Source organism: Crocuta crocuta, unplaced genomic scaffold (assembly GCF_008692635.1).
Source record: "Crocuta crocuta isolate KB4526 unplaced genomic scaffold, BGI_CrCroc_1.0 scaffold35, whole genome shotgun sequence".
NCBI lineage: Eukaryota > Metazoa > Chordata > Mammalia > Carnivora > Hyaenidae > Crocuta > Crocuta crocuta.
In genome coordinates this window covers 2460772-2477251 of record NW_027530625.1, presented here as the reverse complement: position 1 = coordinate 2477251, position 16480 = coordinate 2460772, and the positions used below count along the sequence as shown (strand labels likewise).

General features: G+C 40.9%; 1 protein-coding gene and 1 pseudogene across 1 annotated transcript in view; one reads left to right on the top strand and one right to left on the bottom strand.

Moving 5' to 3' along the window:
* The window catches only part of PPP6C (protein phosphatase 6 catalytic subunit), a 36600-nt gene that overhangs the window by 6357 nt on the left and 13763 nt on the right, over positions 1-16480 (top strand). Inside the window, exon 2 of the mRNA XM_077768221.1 lies at positions 15719-15814. Coding sequence (XP_077624347.1) covers positions 15719-15814 — 96 coding nt within the window. The remainder of the gene's footprint in view (positions 1-15718; positions 15815-16480) is intronic.
* On the bottom strand, positions 7829-8176 carry LOC144234993 (mitochondrial import inner membrane translocase subunit TIM14 pseudogene; annotated as a pseudogene).

Below are 16480 nucleotides of genomic sequence, written 5' to 3'. Positions count from 1 at the left end.
TCCCTCTCTCTCTGACCCTCCCCTGCTCATACTTTCTCTCTCTCTCTCTCTCTCAGAAATAAATTTAAAAGAACATAAATAAATAAAAAATATTTTTAAAAAATTTTAAGTATAATTTTATACCATTTTACAAACACATTGTTTTGGATATCTCCTTTTGTCAGGTAGTGTTCCCTGTGGGTGCCACAGATAGAATCTGATACTTCTCTATACCTTTCAGGGGCTCTTGATATAGTAAAAGAGATAGATAAACGAATGATTATTGTATGGTGTGTTAGGTTCTCTAATAGAGGGCTGTTCAGGATATTGGAGAACATAACATATTAAAAGCAGCATCTGGGGCACCTGGGTGGCTCAGTCGGTTAAGCGTCCGACTTTGGCTCGGGTCATGATCTCACGGTTTGTGGATTCGAGCCCCACGTCGGGCTCTGTGCTGACAGCCAGCTCAGAGCCTGGAGCCTGTTTCAGATTCTGTGTCTCCCTCTCTCTCTGACCCTCCCCTGCTCATACTCTCTCTCTCTGTCTGTCTCTCTCTCTCTCGCCTCAGAAATAAATAAAACATTAAAAAAAATAAAAATAAAAGCAGCTTCTAACTGGAGCCAGAGATGATTTCACACAGGAGGAACAATGAGAGGATGAGCAGAGTTTGTTCATGTAGACAAAATAGGAAGGAAGGAATGTTCAAGCAGAATAAATGCCATATGCAATGGTATAGCTTAATCTGAAAGAACATGGCTGGTTCAGGGACCTTGAAGTGGTTTGGTATGGCTGGAGGTGGGGCTTGGAAGGCAGGCAGAGGCCGAATCATGGAACACTAGGCTGATAAACTTGGATTTTTATCTTTTAGGTGGTACATGGATAAACACTTAGAAATGCTTTTATATTTTAGGGAAAAAGAAATCATATTATGAATTTGGGATGTTGTTTAAAATATAGCTAACTAAAAAGAAAAGTAGATTCAAAGAAAACTAGTACAGAGATACACTGTCGTATTTGGTGGGAATATGACAAAAATCGTGAAGATGTTACCTGAATAGAGTTTTGGAAACACTGCCCTAGTCAGAGGAGTACCGTTGAGAGATTTTTAAGGAGGACAGTAGGGTTAGAATAGGAGTCTGGTAGCGTTTGTGGACCGTGGTTTGGAATGGGACAAAAATGTTATAGAAGCAGTAGACCAAGTGACATGAGAGCTTGACATAAGACAGTGACAAGTAATTGTTGTGTTTAAAAGGAGATGGGAGTGCCTGGTTGTCTCAGTCAGAAAAGCATGTGACTCTGATCTGTGGGTTCAAGCCCTATGTTGGATTTAGAGATTACTAAAACAAAATAAACTTAAAAAAAAAAAATAAAAGGAGATGAAGAAGGTATAGTAGGACCTGTTGACAGGTTAGGTCTAGGTAATGAGGAAGAGAGAGCTCAGTGTAACCTCAGTTTCTGCCATAGATTACTTAGTAAATACTGAAAAAAATTAAGGAATGCAAGGGAGTTTGGTTTGGGCCGTACTGAGTTTGGGATGCTGCCTGCCAAGTCAAGACATTGAGGCAGAGATGTCCAGGATACTGTTAGGTACACAGGGTGGTCAGGTAACAAATATTTATTGGTTGTCAAATGTGTTTTCAGACACTAATAGTTCTAATAGTTTTAACTCAGGAAATAGGTCTAAACCAGTGGTTTTGAACTGGGGGTGATTTTGCCCCTGAGAAGATATTTGGTACATTTTTTATATGCAACTCAGCTAGGAAGTTACTATGGGTATATAGTGGGTATAGAGGCCAGAGATGGTGCTAAGCTTCCTGTAATGCACAGGACAGCAGCCCCCCACAACAAAGAGTTACCCATAGTGCCATGGCTGAGAAACTTTGGTTTAGGTTGAAGATAATGATATTTTCCTCTGGATTGTAAGGGTGTGAATGTTTTTTGTCATCTTGGATTCCAGCTCCTCATCCCCAGAGGTTTGTAGAAGTTCTATACAAAGGCTATATAAAAAATCTTTTTAGATAGGTTTTTATTTCTTAAGCCAAGAGATTTTATAAATACCAGTATGTTAAAGGAAATAGTATGTTCTAGATAGCAAGATGAGCTAAACATAGAATTACAAAACTAAAAACCCAATGTTTTAAATATGAGAGGCAAGAGGAAACAGGGAGATAGGAGCAGAGAATAGAATGGAACCTTGACTATTTTGAGGGAAAGATAGAGAAGGGAAATAATGTTTTCTATAAAGGGGGCTATGAACCCCTACTTGTTCAAGGATTGGGAATTCATTGGGCACCATGGGGAGAGATGGGTGTAGTTTGCCCTAAAATTGGGTAAGATTGAGAATCTTGCCTCAGTGACTATTTTGGAGCAATAAGAGAAACCACACTTCATATGAACCAAGCAGTAGAACAAAGCCACAATAAAGGACTTTGGNCACGAACCGCGAGACCATGACCTAAGCAAAAGTCGGACGCTCAACCGACTAAGCCACCCAGGCGCCCCAGCAAGGGTACACTTCTTGAAGCCACTGTGTGTGTAGTTGGCTGACTCCCATAGAGTTTGTACTGAGATTTCATAGACTTATTATTTTGTGTGTGCTTGGTTTGAACTTGTAAGCTACTGTTGAACTGGAGAGATGAGAGGCAATAGCTTTGGGTTAGAGATTCGGCTCTTTAAGTTCTCATTTGGAACCACAGAAATGGCAGAGACAAGAGCCAGCCGTTATTTTACTCAAGGTAGTGTGCCTGGCCTTGGGTTGAAGATGCTGCCTAAGTAGTTTACATGTATTACCTAGATACTAACCAGCTTTTAAGATTGGCAAGTTTTCACAGTAAAGTTCTTGAGTTTATGGTCTACTGTTGCTTTTAGATCAGCACTGGGGAGTATGGGCCAGTCACTAGCCGTGGCTTGCAGTTCAATGGGCATTATGGGGTAGGAGCAAATTCTGGCACGTTCGCACATGGGAATCATGGAGTCCTTCAGGAATCTGTGCTGTCATTAGTTTCAGAATGTTAATGATATCTTACCTTGTTCCCAAAAGAATATAGATTGGCTTATGAAGGTGCATTCGATATAGCAAGGTAAATTACATTTAGAAGAAGTAAGAAAAATGAGACAGAGAGAATGTAAAGATAGGAAACCAAGATGGACCCAGTAGTAAAAGTAAGAATTGTATACAAAATAAAAGCTGTGATGAGTAGATTACTTCCTTGAGATTAAGCCCAAAGTTTTCTAGGAGTCTACTGAAAGATTGAAACTGATCAGTTAAAAAATTCACCAAGTTTCAAAGATGACAAACACAAGCTTCTCAGGGAAATCACACCTATCCCTGATAGAGGGAGCAAAGAGACATTTCTCCACCGGGTCCTCCTTGAAGGTAACTGTTGAATAACAACATCCTGTGTATCTGGTTTATAGTCTACACAGTCTAGACTAGCTCTGTTTCCTTGAATGGACCTTACCACAGGTGTATGGCATGACATTAGAGTGTAATTTGTAGGGTGTGCCTAGGTGGCTGAGTCGGTTAAGCATCTGACTCTTGATCTCAGCTCATGTCTTGATATCAGGGTTGTGAGTTCTGGCTCTGCGTTTTGGGTGTGGAACCTACTTAAAAAGAATTAGGGTCACGTGGGTGACTCAGTTGGTTAAGTGTCTGATTTCAGCTCAAGTCATGATCTCACGGTCCGTGGGTTCGAGCCCCACACCGGGCTCTGTGCTGAGAGCTAGCTCAGAACCTGGAGCCTGTCTTTGGATTCTGTATCTCCCTCTCTCTCTGACTCTCCCCTGCTCACACTGTGTCTTTCTTTCTCTCAAAAATAAATAAAAAACATTAAAAATTATATATATATATAATTTATATATAAATATATATATAAATTGTAATTTGAGAAAAAGCAATTGGGAAAGGAGGGTAGTACAATCCAGGGGGAGGATGGGCCTCCCTGAAGGACAGTTTGGTTTAATATAGGGTAGAGTTTATAGTAGGTTTGTTGGGTAACATTTTAGTAATTGATCTTCAAAAGGATGTACAAGGAACCAACAATTTTGTGAGAGTGGGGAAGTAGACTGATCAACATGGTAGGAAATAGAGCACTTTTCTTTTCCAGAGATACATTATGGAGAGAAGAAGGGGAGGTAGCTTCTTTGGCAGCTTGTGTCAGAGGATGTGTTGGGGGAAACTTTGAAATTCCTGGTATGGGTTTTGACCTTCGCTGATGGAAGTTTGGCCTTTTCTTAAAAGGCGTAAAATCTGAATGGGAGTGTGGATGAGGCAAGTGCCTGACAACATATAGGCCTCATGGGCAACACACAGAAAACTCTGCCTACTCTTATGCAGATTACAGCAAAGTACTTCTACAAATACATTGGTGAAATTTTCTTTGAGAAGGTTTGGTGAGTGTACCTGAAAAATAGTACAGATATTAATTAGACAAGAGTTTATACCTAGATAAGGTGGGTAAGGTCCCAAGATAGGTACTTTAAAACGTCACTGTAGGGGTGCTTGGGTGGCTCAGTCAGTTAAGTGTCTGACTTCGGCTCAGGTCATGGCTTCACGGGTAATGAGTTTGAGCCCCATGTTGGGCTCTGCAGAGCCTGGAGCCTGCTTCAGATTCTGTGTCTCCTCCTGTCTCTGCCCCTCCCCTACTCACACTCTGTCTCTCTGTCTCTCTGTCTCTCAAAAATAAACATTAAAAAAATTATTGTAGGGGCTCCTGGGTGGCTCAGTTGGTTAAGCGTCTGACTTCCCCTCAGGTCATGATCTCGCAATTTGTGGGTTCGAGCCCCGCATTGGGCTCTGTGCTGACAGTTCAGAGGCTGGAGCCTGCTTCAGATCCTGTGTCTCCCTCTTTCTCTGACCTTCTCTGCTCACGCTGTCTCTCTCTCTCTCTCTCTCTCTCTCAGAAATAAAACATTAAAAAATTAAAAAAAATTATTGTATTATTTGAAAAATTAAATAACATCAGAAAAAACATTTCAGAAATGTTTGAAATTTGAAGAGTAGCCATCTTCATAAGGAGTGGTTTTGAGTGGTTCTCATCAAGGTGGTTATTATTATCATTAATGTTTATTTTTGAGAGAGAAGGTGCGTGCATGCACATTGGGAAGGGGCACAGAAAGAGGGAGAGGGAGAATCCCAAGCACACTCCTCACTATCCGCAGAGAGCCTGACATGGGGCTTGATCCCACAAACTGAGGTTATGACCTGAGCCAAAATCAAGAGTCAGATGCTCAAGTGACTGAGCCACGTAGGTGCCCCTAATTATTATCATTTTTTAGAGTAACAGGTTATATATATATATATATACATAATAGCATATATAGAAATAATAGATTTGATAAGTAATTTACATATCATGAAATTAAATTTTATTCAACTTTAAAAATATTTTTAAGATTATTTATAAAGAATGTTATTAAAATTTTTTTCACATTTATTTTTGAAGGAGAGACACACACACACACACACACACACACACACACACACAGTGTGAGTGGGGGAGGGGCAGAGAGAGAGACCGAGGCACAATATGAAGCAGGCTCCAGGTTCCAGTCTCTGAGCTGTCAGCACAGAGCCCCCTCAGAGCCCAATGTGGGGCTTGAACTCATGAGCTGTGAGATCATGACCTGAGCTGAAATAGGACTATTAACTGACTGAGCCACCCAGGCGCCCCATAAAGATATTTATATGTAGTATCTACATCCAACTTGGGGCTTGAACCCACAACCCCAGGTTGCATGCTCTTATTGACTGAGCCAGCCAGGTGCCCTTGTTTGTTTATTTTTAATTTTTTAAATTTAAAATCTTTAAAATATATATATTATTAATTTTTTAATGTTTATTTATTTTGAGAGGGGTGAGGAGGGGCAGAGAGAGAGGGAGAGAGAATCCCAAGCAGGCTCCGTGCTGTCAGCGTGGGGCTTGATCTTACGAACTGTGAGATCATGACCCGAGCTGACACTGAGAGTCAGGTGCTTAACTGTCATGCTCTGCGTGGACAGCAGACAGCCTGATATGGGGCTCAAACTCAGAAACTATGAGATCATGACCTGAGCAGAAGTTGGACACTCAACCAACCGGCCACCCAAGTGCCCTTCCTTTTGGGTGTTATAATTCAGTGTACACTTCTATATAATAGATCAAGTATATAACTGTGTATGTATATGTGTAAAACTCTGCAGAGCAGTTTGCATGCACTATTTTAATACTTAGAATATCCCTAGGTAAGGTGTCTCTATTTTGTGGATGAGAAAACTGAGAAACAGAGAAACCAAGTAGCTTTCTCAGGGATACACAGCTAAGTAATGGACAGTAAGCTAAGTACTCTGTAAGAGATAGAGCTGATTATTTGACCTCTGGTCTTTTTTATTTCAAAGGCTATGCTCTTAAACTCTGATCTATGCCATGACATTAATTGGTATGCCCTTTTTCCCACCTTAGAGTATAAAATATTCTGGGATTGGTACTTGTTGATTAGGAATAAAGGAGCATTCCCTCTCAGCCCTACTCTATTTCTCCAAAATTTGACCTTCCAGCAGCATTGAACACAGTTGATCGCTCATCTTTTTCTTTCTTTTTTTTGGTCCCCGCACCTTGATCCTCTCACTTTGAGTCCATTTGTTCACTGGACTTCCAGGATACCACATTGTCATGGTTGCCTTTCTGTCTCACCAAGCTGTCTCTTTTGTTTGTTCCTTCTTTTTTTTGCCTAACTTTTAAATATTGGTATATCTGAAGGATAATTTTTTTTTTTAATGTTTTTTATTTATTTCTAGGAGAGAGAGAGAGAGACAGCGTGAGCAGGGGAGGGTCAGAGAGAGAGGGAGACACAGACTCTGAAATAGGCTCCAGGCTCTGAGCCGGCAGTCAGCACAGAGCCCGACGCGGGGCTCGAACCCACGAACCGCGAGATCATGACCTAAGCGAAAGTCGGACGCTTAACCGACTAAGCCACCCAGGCGCCCCTGAAGGATAATTTTTTGATCTTACCCTTTTTGCTATTTGTAGCTACCACTTTAGTTATCACTTCTAGTCTCATGTATGTTTGTGTGTGTGTGTGTATGTATGTATGTGTGTGTATGTATATCCTAACAATCTCTAAATTGGTCTTTCTGACCCATATCCTTTTCCTTGAACTCAAGACTCATTTGATCACTTGTTTACAGCACATCTGAGGCACTTGTAAGTCTGATAGGCACCTCAGACTTAATATGTCAAAATCAGATTCTTAGAGCCAAATGGTGGAAACAACCCAGATGCCTAGCAACTGGTGAGTAGATAAGCAAAATACGGTAAATGCATACAATGGAATATTATTTATTTGTAAAAAAGAAGAAAGTAATAACAAAGGTTACAATATGAATGGACCCAAAAGCATTATATTAAGTGAAAGAAGTCAGTCACAAAAGGCCACATGTCCAGGAGCACCTGGGTGGCCAGTTGGTTGAGTGTCCAACTTCTGCTCAGGTCATGATCTCATAGTTTGTGAGCTTGAGCCCCACTTCAGGCTGTCTGCTGTCCACGCAGAGCCCATTTCAGATCCTCTGTCCCTTTCTCTGTCCTCCCCAGCTTGTGCTCTTGCATTGCACTCTCTCTAAGAAATATGTAAACATAAATAAAAAAAAAAGGTCAGATGTCCAGAATGAACAAATCCATAGAGACAGAAAGTAGATTAATAATTGCCTAGGGCCATGGGATGGGGTTGTGGGGAGTGACTACCAATGGGTACATAGTTTTTTGGGGGGTGGTGAAAAATATTTTTTTTAACTTGTAGCTTTGAGGCATTTTATTCTAAAAAGCTGGCACTTATATATATAAACTAATAATAACTTAAAATTCATCATGTTTACCTCATATTTTAGCTTGACCTTCTAGTAAATCTTTAGCTTCATTGATTTTGGCTACTATATAAGGAGATCCTTATGTGGGTGATTTTAAAGCATAATTTGTCAAAGAGCATCTTACTTTTCCTTTATTGGCAGTAGAGCTTATGCCTAGTATTAATGCTGCTGCTTGTTTTGTTATTTTGGATGCAAACTCACCTTTATAATAGCCGGCACTGAAGGCAGAATTTGGTAGACTTTGAAAAACTTGTTTTACTCAGGGCTCCATATTATGTTTCATGGCTTGCAAAACATAATGACGTGCAAATCCTGCAGCAGTAAGTCAGTCCCTGACTGCTGCCACTGCACTGGCCATGCCTTTGGCTTGGTTCCCCTACCTCCACCGAGAGCGTGGTCCTTCCCAGCCCAAAGGTCACAGCCAATGAGTTCCCACACAGCAATGCAGCCACCACCAGCAGGCACTGAAAATGTTCTAAAATTAAGTACGATGGGGTGCCTGGGTGGCTTAGTTGGTTAAGTGTCCAACTTCGGCTCAGGTCATGATCTCACGGTCCGTGGGTTCCAGCCCCGTGTCGGGCTCTGCGCTGACAGCTCAGAGCCTGGAGCTTGCTTCAGATTTTGTGTGTGTCTCTCTCTCTCTGACCCTCCCCTGCTCACACTGTCTCTCTCTTTCTCTCAGAATAAATAAAACATTAAAAAAATTTTAAAAAATGGGGTGCCTGGGTGGCTTAGTCGGTTAAGCGTCCGACTTTCGCTTAGGTCATGATCTTGCGGTTCATGGGTTTGAGCCCCGCGTCGGGCTCTGTGCTGACTGCCAGCTCAGAGCCTGGAGCCTGTTTCAGAGTCTGTGACTCCCTCTCTCTCTGACCCTCCCCTGCTCACGCTGTCTCTCTCTGTCTCTCCTAGAAATAAATAAACATTAAAAAAAATTAAAAAAATTAAAAAAAAATTAAGTACGATGATAGTTTCCCAACACTGAGTATACTAAAAACAACTGAATTTTGTACTTTAAAGAGGTATTTTTTGGTATGTGAATTCTATCTCAGTGAAGTTGTTAAAAATCAAGTTCCTCCTTCCCCATCCCTCAAACTAAAATCAAAACAATCTGCTTATGAAAGAAATCATTGATAAATTAGACTTCATTAAAATGAAAACTTTTGCTTTGTAAAAGGCACAGTTGAGAATGGGAAGATAAGCCATAGCCTGGGAGAAAAATATTTGCAAAAGACCCATCTGATAAAGGACTTTCCTCCAAAATATGCAAATCAGGGGTGCCTGGGTGGCTCCGTTGATTAAGCATCTGGCTTCGGCTCAGGTCATGATCTCACAGTTCGTGGGTTCAAGCCCCACATTGGGCTCTGTGCTGACAGCTCAGAGCCTGGAACCTGCTTCAGATTCTGTCTCCTGCTCTCTCTGCCCCTCCCTCCCTCACTCTCTGTCTCTGTCTCTGAAAAATGAATAAATATTTTTTTAAAAATTTAATATGCAAATCAAAAAACTCTTACAATTCAACAATAAGAAAACTGCTCCATTAAAAAATGGGCCAAAGACCAGAGCAGACACCTCACCAGAAAAGATACACAAATGACAAATAAGCATATGAAAAGGGGTTCCTCATCATGTGTCATTAGGGAAATACAAATTGAAACAACAATGTAATACCACCATGAGACTATTAGAATGGACTGTATCCGGAACATTGACACCAGCAAATGTTGGCAGAGTTGTAGAGCAGCAGGAGGTCTCATTCCTGCTTGATGGGAATGCAAAATAGTGTAGCCACTTTGGAAGATTGGCAGTTTCTTACCAAACTCTTACCATATGGTCTAGCAGTCATGTTCCTTGTTATTTGCCCAGATTAACTGAAAATTTATTTTCACCAAAAACTCTATATATGGATGTTTATGGAAGTGTTATCCATACCTGCTAAAATTTAGAAGCAACCAACATGTCCTTTGGTAGGTGAATGGATGAATAAACAGGTACATCAAGACAGTGGAATATTATTATTATTTTTTAAATTATTCTTAATTTGATTTATTTGAGAGAGATTGAGAGAGAAAGCAGGGCAGAGAGATAGGGGGAGAGAGAATCCCAGGCAGGCTCCACACTGTTAGCACATAGCCCAATGCAGGGCTCAAACTCAAGAACCGTGACATATGACCTTAGCTGAAATCAAGAGTCAGTTGCTTNTGGGGGGGAGGAGGGATGGGCATGGAGGAGGACACTTGTGGGGATGAGCACTGTGTTATGTGGAAACTAATTTGACAATAAACTATTTGTAAAAAAAATTAAAAAAAGAGTCAGTTGCTTAACCAACTGAGCCACCCGGGTGCCCTGACAATGGAATATTATTTAACACTAAAAAGATATGAGCTATCAAGCCATTGAAAGACATGAAGGATGGGGCGCCTGGGTGGCTTAGTCGGTTAAGCGTCCGACTTTCGCTTAGGTCATGATCTCGCGGTTCGTGGGTTCGAGCCCCGCGTCGGGCCCTGTGCTGACTGCCAGCTCAGAGCCTGGAGCCTGTTTCGGTCTGTGACTCCCTCTCTCTCTGACCCTCCCCTGCTCACGCTGTCTCTCTCTCTCTCCTAGAAGTAGAAAAAACATTAAAAAAAAAAAAAAAGACATGAAGGAGGGGTATCTGGGTGGCTCAGTCAGTTAGGAGTCCGACTTTGGCTCAGATCATGATCTCATGTTTCGTGAGTTTAAGCCCCTCATCAGGCTTTCTGCTCTGAGCACAGAGCCCTCTTCAGATCCTCTTGTCTCCCTCTCTCTCTACCCCTCCCCTGTGGGTGCATGTCCTTTCTCTTTCTCAAAAATAAGCATTAAAAAAAGACATGAAGGAATCTTAAATGCATACATTAAGTGAAATAAGCAAATCTGAAGACTAAGGTATGAATCAAACTCTATGACGTTCTGGAAAAGGCAAAACTATGTGACAGTAAAAAGATCAGTGGTTTCCAGGGTTTGGGGGAAAGGAAGGATGAATAGATGAAGCACAGAGGATTTCCAGGACAGTGAAACTATTCTGTATGATACTGTAATTGTGTATACATGTCATTATACATTTGTCAAAACCCATAGAACGTATTACACCAATAGGGAACCCTAATCTAAACTGTGGACTCTGTATAATAATGATGTATCAATGTAGGTTCATTAGTAACACATGTACCACTCTGATATGGGGTGTTAATAGTGGAAGAAATTGTGTGTATGTGTTTGTGAGCAGACGATATATAGGAATTCTCTCTATCTTCTGCTCAATTTTACTATGAACCTAAAATTGCTCAAAAAAATTAAATTCTGTGGAAAAGAAAAAAAAACTGGGGTACCTCAGTGGCTCAGTTTGTTAAGTGTCTGACTCTTGGTTTCAGCTCGGGTCATGATCTCAGGGTTCATGAGATCAAGTCCTGAATTGGACTCCACTCTGACAGCATGGAGCCTGCTTGGGATCCTCTGTCTCTCCCAAATAACCTACAATAAGAAAATCTTTCCCTGGAGTCTTAACTATCTCAATGAGACTATTAACATCCTTGTAGTTACTTAAGCCAAAAACATTGAGTCATCCTTGATTCCTTTCTTTCAACACTCTATCTAGTTGTTCTCAAATCTAGTGGATGATACATTCAGAAAACATCTGGAATCCATTCACTTGTGATCATTTGCTACTTTTATGATGTTGGTCCAAGCCAGTATTAAGTTTTACGTAGATTATTGTAGAAGCATCCTAACTGGTGTCCCTGTTTCTGCCTTTACCTCTTCCCTACCCCCATGTTCCTCATAGCCTATTTTTAACATAGCAGACATAAGATCATATCACTCTTCTGCTTAGGACCTCCTAGTGGCTTCCTATTAAAAGCCTAGGTCCTACATTCACCCCAGAGGACCTGAAAGTGTCTGTGGTGCACTTCTATTTTCCTCCTCATTCAGTTCACTAACCACACATAACCAGCCTTGATGTTTCTCACATACCAAGGAAGCTATTACCATTTTGTACTTCCTGTTCTCTCTGGCTTTGATGCTGTTCCCCCATAACCTTACCTTTCTTAGGTTGTTGCTCAAAAGTCACTTTATCAGTAAGGCTTCTGTGCTCACCCTATTTAAATATCAGTACCAGGGCACCTGGGTGGCTCAGTCGGTTAAGTGTCTGATTTTGGCTCAGGTCATGATCTCACAGTTTGTGAGTTTGAACCCTGCGTCGGACTCTGTGCTGACAGCTTGGAGCCTGGAGTCTGCTTCGGATTCTGTGTCTCTCTGCCCCTTCTCCGCTTGTGCTCCGTCTCTGTCTCTCAAAAATAAATAAATGTAGGGGCGCCTGGGTGGCTCAGTCAGTTGAGCGTCCGACTTCGGCTCAGGTCATGATCTCATGGTCGTGAGTTCGAGCCCCACGACGGGCTCTGTGCTGACAGCGAGCCTGGAGCCTGTTTCAGATTCTGTATCTCCCTCTCTCTCTGACCCTCCCCTGTTCATGCTGTCTCGCTGTCTCTCTCTCAGAACTAAATAAAACATAAATAAATAAATAAATGTAAAAAATATTAAAAAAATAAAACATCAGTACCTACTTCCTACCTCTGCCATTATTTATCCCTACTACAGGGCTTCATTTTTTCTACTTTCTTTTTATCACTATCTGAAGAAGTAGTATGTATATATTTTTTACTTATTTATTTTCTGTACCTTTCCTCATTAGAGTGTAAGCCCCTGAGATCAGGTCATTTATTCTTTTTGGTCATTACTATTTATTTACTTTGTTTCTAGAATAAGAACTGGTATCATATTAGGCTCTTGATAAATATTATGCTGAACAGCTAAGTAGAGTGAAAAGAGGTAGGTAACCTGGATTCTAGATCTGTTGCAAAAATTAAATAGTATTGTGACCTGAATGCTGTGGGTCCCAGTCTTATCATCTGGGTCCAGTGAGAGATTTGACATAGATGTGTGTTTTTTTTTAAATGTTTATGTATTTTTGAGAGATGGGGTGTGAGCATGTGCATGCAAGTGGGGGATGGGCAGAAAAATGCAAAGGTCAGAGCCCAACCCGGGCCAAACTAAAAAACCATGACATTATGACCTGAGTGGAAGTTGGACACTTAACCTACTAAGCCACTCAGGTGCCCCTAATGTATGTTTATTTTTGAGAGAGATAGAGACAAAGAGCACACGAGTAGGGGCGGGACAGAGAGAGAGAGGGGACAGAGGATCTGAAGCGGGCTCTGAGTTGACAGCAGAGAGCCTGGCACCGGGTAGAACTATGAACTGTGAGATCATGACCTGAACCGAAGTTGGATGCATAACCGACTGAGCCACCCAGGTGCCCCTGACACAGGTGGTCTTTAATGCTGTGATATAGTAGAAACTGTATATTGGTCTCTGGCCCCACTTCCTAGCACAGAAACCCTTACACTTTCCTGGGTAATAGGAGTGTCTTGTTCAAATGAGGTAACCCTGGGTGGGCTCCTACATGTCTCCTGGAAATAGGCTCATCACTGGGAAGGCCAAACCCATGATTAGAAGCTTGGCATTTTCAGTCCTGCCCCCCATTCTTTTCAGAGAGGGAAGGGCTGAAAATGGAGTTAATGATGGGTCATGTCTACATGATGAAGCCTCCATAAAATCCTCAAAGTATGGGGGAACATTCCATCTGCATATTCATTCATTCTCTTTGTCATATTCTTTAATAAACTGATACATGTAAGTAAATGTTTTTCTGAGTCTGTGAGCTGCTCTAGCAATTTAATTAAACCCAAGGAGGAGGTCTTTGTAATCTCCATAACCCTTGACCTACAGCCAGTTGGTCAGAAGCATAGGTGGTAACCTGAGCTTGTGACTGATGTCTGTAGTGTGTGTGTGTGGTGAAGAGGTGGCACAGTCTTGTGGGACTGAGCCCTTTTGGGATCTGATGCTTTCTCTGGGTGGGTAGTGGCAGAATTGAGTTGAACTGTAGGACAACCAGTTGGTGTCACAGAGAATTTCTTGTTGTGGGGAAGACACCTCCACACATTTGGTGACCAGAGTGTGAGTGTTTTGTATGACTAGTAAAGAAAACACACAGGAAAGAAGCACACACTGGGGAATAACTGGAAGGACTCCAGGCCAAAAGAAAGATCTTGTCTTTGAGGTGGTATTTGAAGACCAGGAACTTACCATAGGAATAAGAAACAACCATTTTATTTTGAAATTTTCTAAGCAGCTGTATTTCCCCTCATTTTCTTTTGAGGGGCCTCCTTCCCCCCCCACCCCCCGGCCCTGTCATTGTGAATTCTCTCCTATGCTTGACTCTGTATAAAGTAACTATAGATGTTAAAGTGTGTCTCATATGTTTAGGTAAGCTGTAGCATTTAGATTTATTAATGTTTAAAATCATTTCATTATGCTTGTGTAGTTGTGTGTGTGTGTGTGTGTGTGTGTGTGTGTGTGTTTAGAGTAAGCTCTACACCCAGTGTGGGGCTTGAACTCATGACCCTGAGATCAAGGGGTTGCATGCTCTATAGCCAGGTCCCCTCCCTTTAATTAATTAATTAAAAATTTTTAAATATTTTTTAATGCCTGTGTAGTTTAATTTCTCCTTTCTTGGCAGACCTATCATAAAATCTAGTAGGAACTCTGACTGTAGTATAAATTGGTCTTGGGAGGTAGGGTCTCCTCCAGTTCTCTATGGAGAGCAAGGTGATATACTTCCTTCTCCATAGCAATGTTGGGAGAATCATTTTCCTTCTATGAAAACTTTTGATATGTTTTCAGAGGACCAATATTTTTTCACTAATGTTTTTTAATGTTTATTTGAGAGAGAGAGAGAGAGAGAGAGAGAAAGTGGGGAGAGGGGACGAGAGAAAGGTGGGAGAGAATACCAAGCAGGCTCCGTGCTGCCAGCGCACAGCCTGATGCAGGACTTGAACTCATGAAGCCTTAGATCACTGAGCCGAAGTCGGACGCTTAACCCACTGAGCCACCCAGGTGCCCCTCACCAGTTTTTATTGTACTCGTGTGTGTGTGTGTGCGTGTGCGTGCATGTGTGTGCACATGTGTGTGTATTTAGTTCTTTGCAATCTTAATACATCTGTAGTTTTATGTATCCAACCCCACATTCAAGACACACTTCCATTACCGAAAGGATTCCTCATTTTGTCTTTTTATAATCATACCCACTTCCCTCCTGCTGCGCCTAACTTCTGGACCTCTGGCAAGAGAGGAGACTAAGCTGGTCTCCAATTCTAGAAACTTGTTACTTCAGGAGTGTTATATAAATGGAATCATACCTTATATAACCTTTTGGGATAGGTTTTTTTTCCTCACTCAGCATAAATCTCTTGAGGTTCATCCAGGTTGTTTTGTGTCAATAGTTTCTTTTTATTGTTGAATAGTATTCCATGGAATGAACTTAGCAGTTTTTTCAATTATTCACTTGTTGAAGGACACTGATTTGTTTCTAGTTTTTGGCTGTTATGAATTAAGCTTCTCTGGACACTTGTGTACAAATTTTTATGTGGATATAAATTTTCATTGCCAAGAGTGCATTTGCTAGGTCATATGGTAAGTGCATGGTTTGCAATTTACTTTAAAAATTAGTAGATAGAAATTAATAGATAAAAACCTTTTCAAGTTAAAATTATTTACTCTTACATTTACTTGGTGAAAAACATCATTTTACAGTTTCTTTAAAGCTGTTTTCTTAAACCTATTGTCTCTGTAGCCAGACAATTTGGAATAGCCATTGTATCATTCTCAGGCATTATGAGATGAAGGCAAAAAACGGACAGAAATCATATCACAGAATTGTTAAAGGATGGTTTCCTATGAAACAATATACATATTAGTTCTTGTCTTTTTTGCATTTGACCCTTAATTTTAATATTGTAGTGAAAGGTTGCATTTTATTTTCTCTTTTTTACAGCGGCTATGTGACTATGTTTGTGACCTCCTCTTAGAAGAGTCAAATGTCCAGCCAGTATCGACACCAGTAACAGTGTGTGGAGACATACACGGACAGGTAAAATTTCATGAGCAGATTTTTAGCTTTTGTACTGTCCGTAGTTGATTTGTGTTTCCACTTGTGCTGCAAAAAAGCCACCAGAAAAACAACAAAAACAGCTGGTCATTTGATAGATTGCCTCAGTCTGGGGGACACTAATGATTCCTGGTTATTATCACAGTGAGTAAAAGCAATGATCAAATTATTCATGGAATTTGTTGACATTATACTTGCAAAGTGGATAGAATGCAGCATTATTGCTCTGTGGAATGGGGAAGAGAGAAAATGTATGTGGACAGTTCATAGTGATTGTGATTAACAGGCGGTGCTTTGGTTTTAGGCACTAATTTTCTATTCTATTCATTTCTATTTAATCATTTTACTCATTCATATTATATTTTAATGTATCATTTCCTTAGTGGGAATGAGAGCAACGGTTCCGAAAGATAAAATTGTTGGTGCATGATTTCACAGCAAGTCACTGCTAGAGTAGGAAGAGGAAGATTTGTCTCATTTTCTCATTTGCTGGGTTTTTAGGAGTTTCAAAGCAGTGGCAGGAGGAGTACACCGCATCTCTAGACTCTTACTGTCACCATGTACCATAGTTGGAAACCCTCTGTGTTTTGTAGAGGTATTTGTATATATATTTTTTAAACTGGGAATGAAAGCTGAAGAGAACACTCA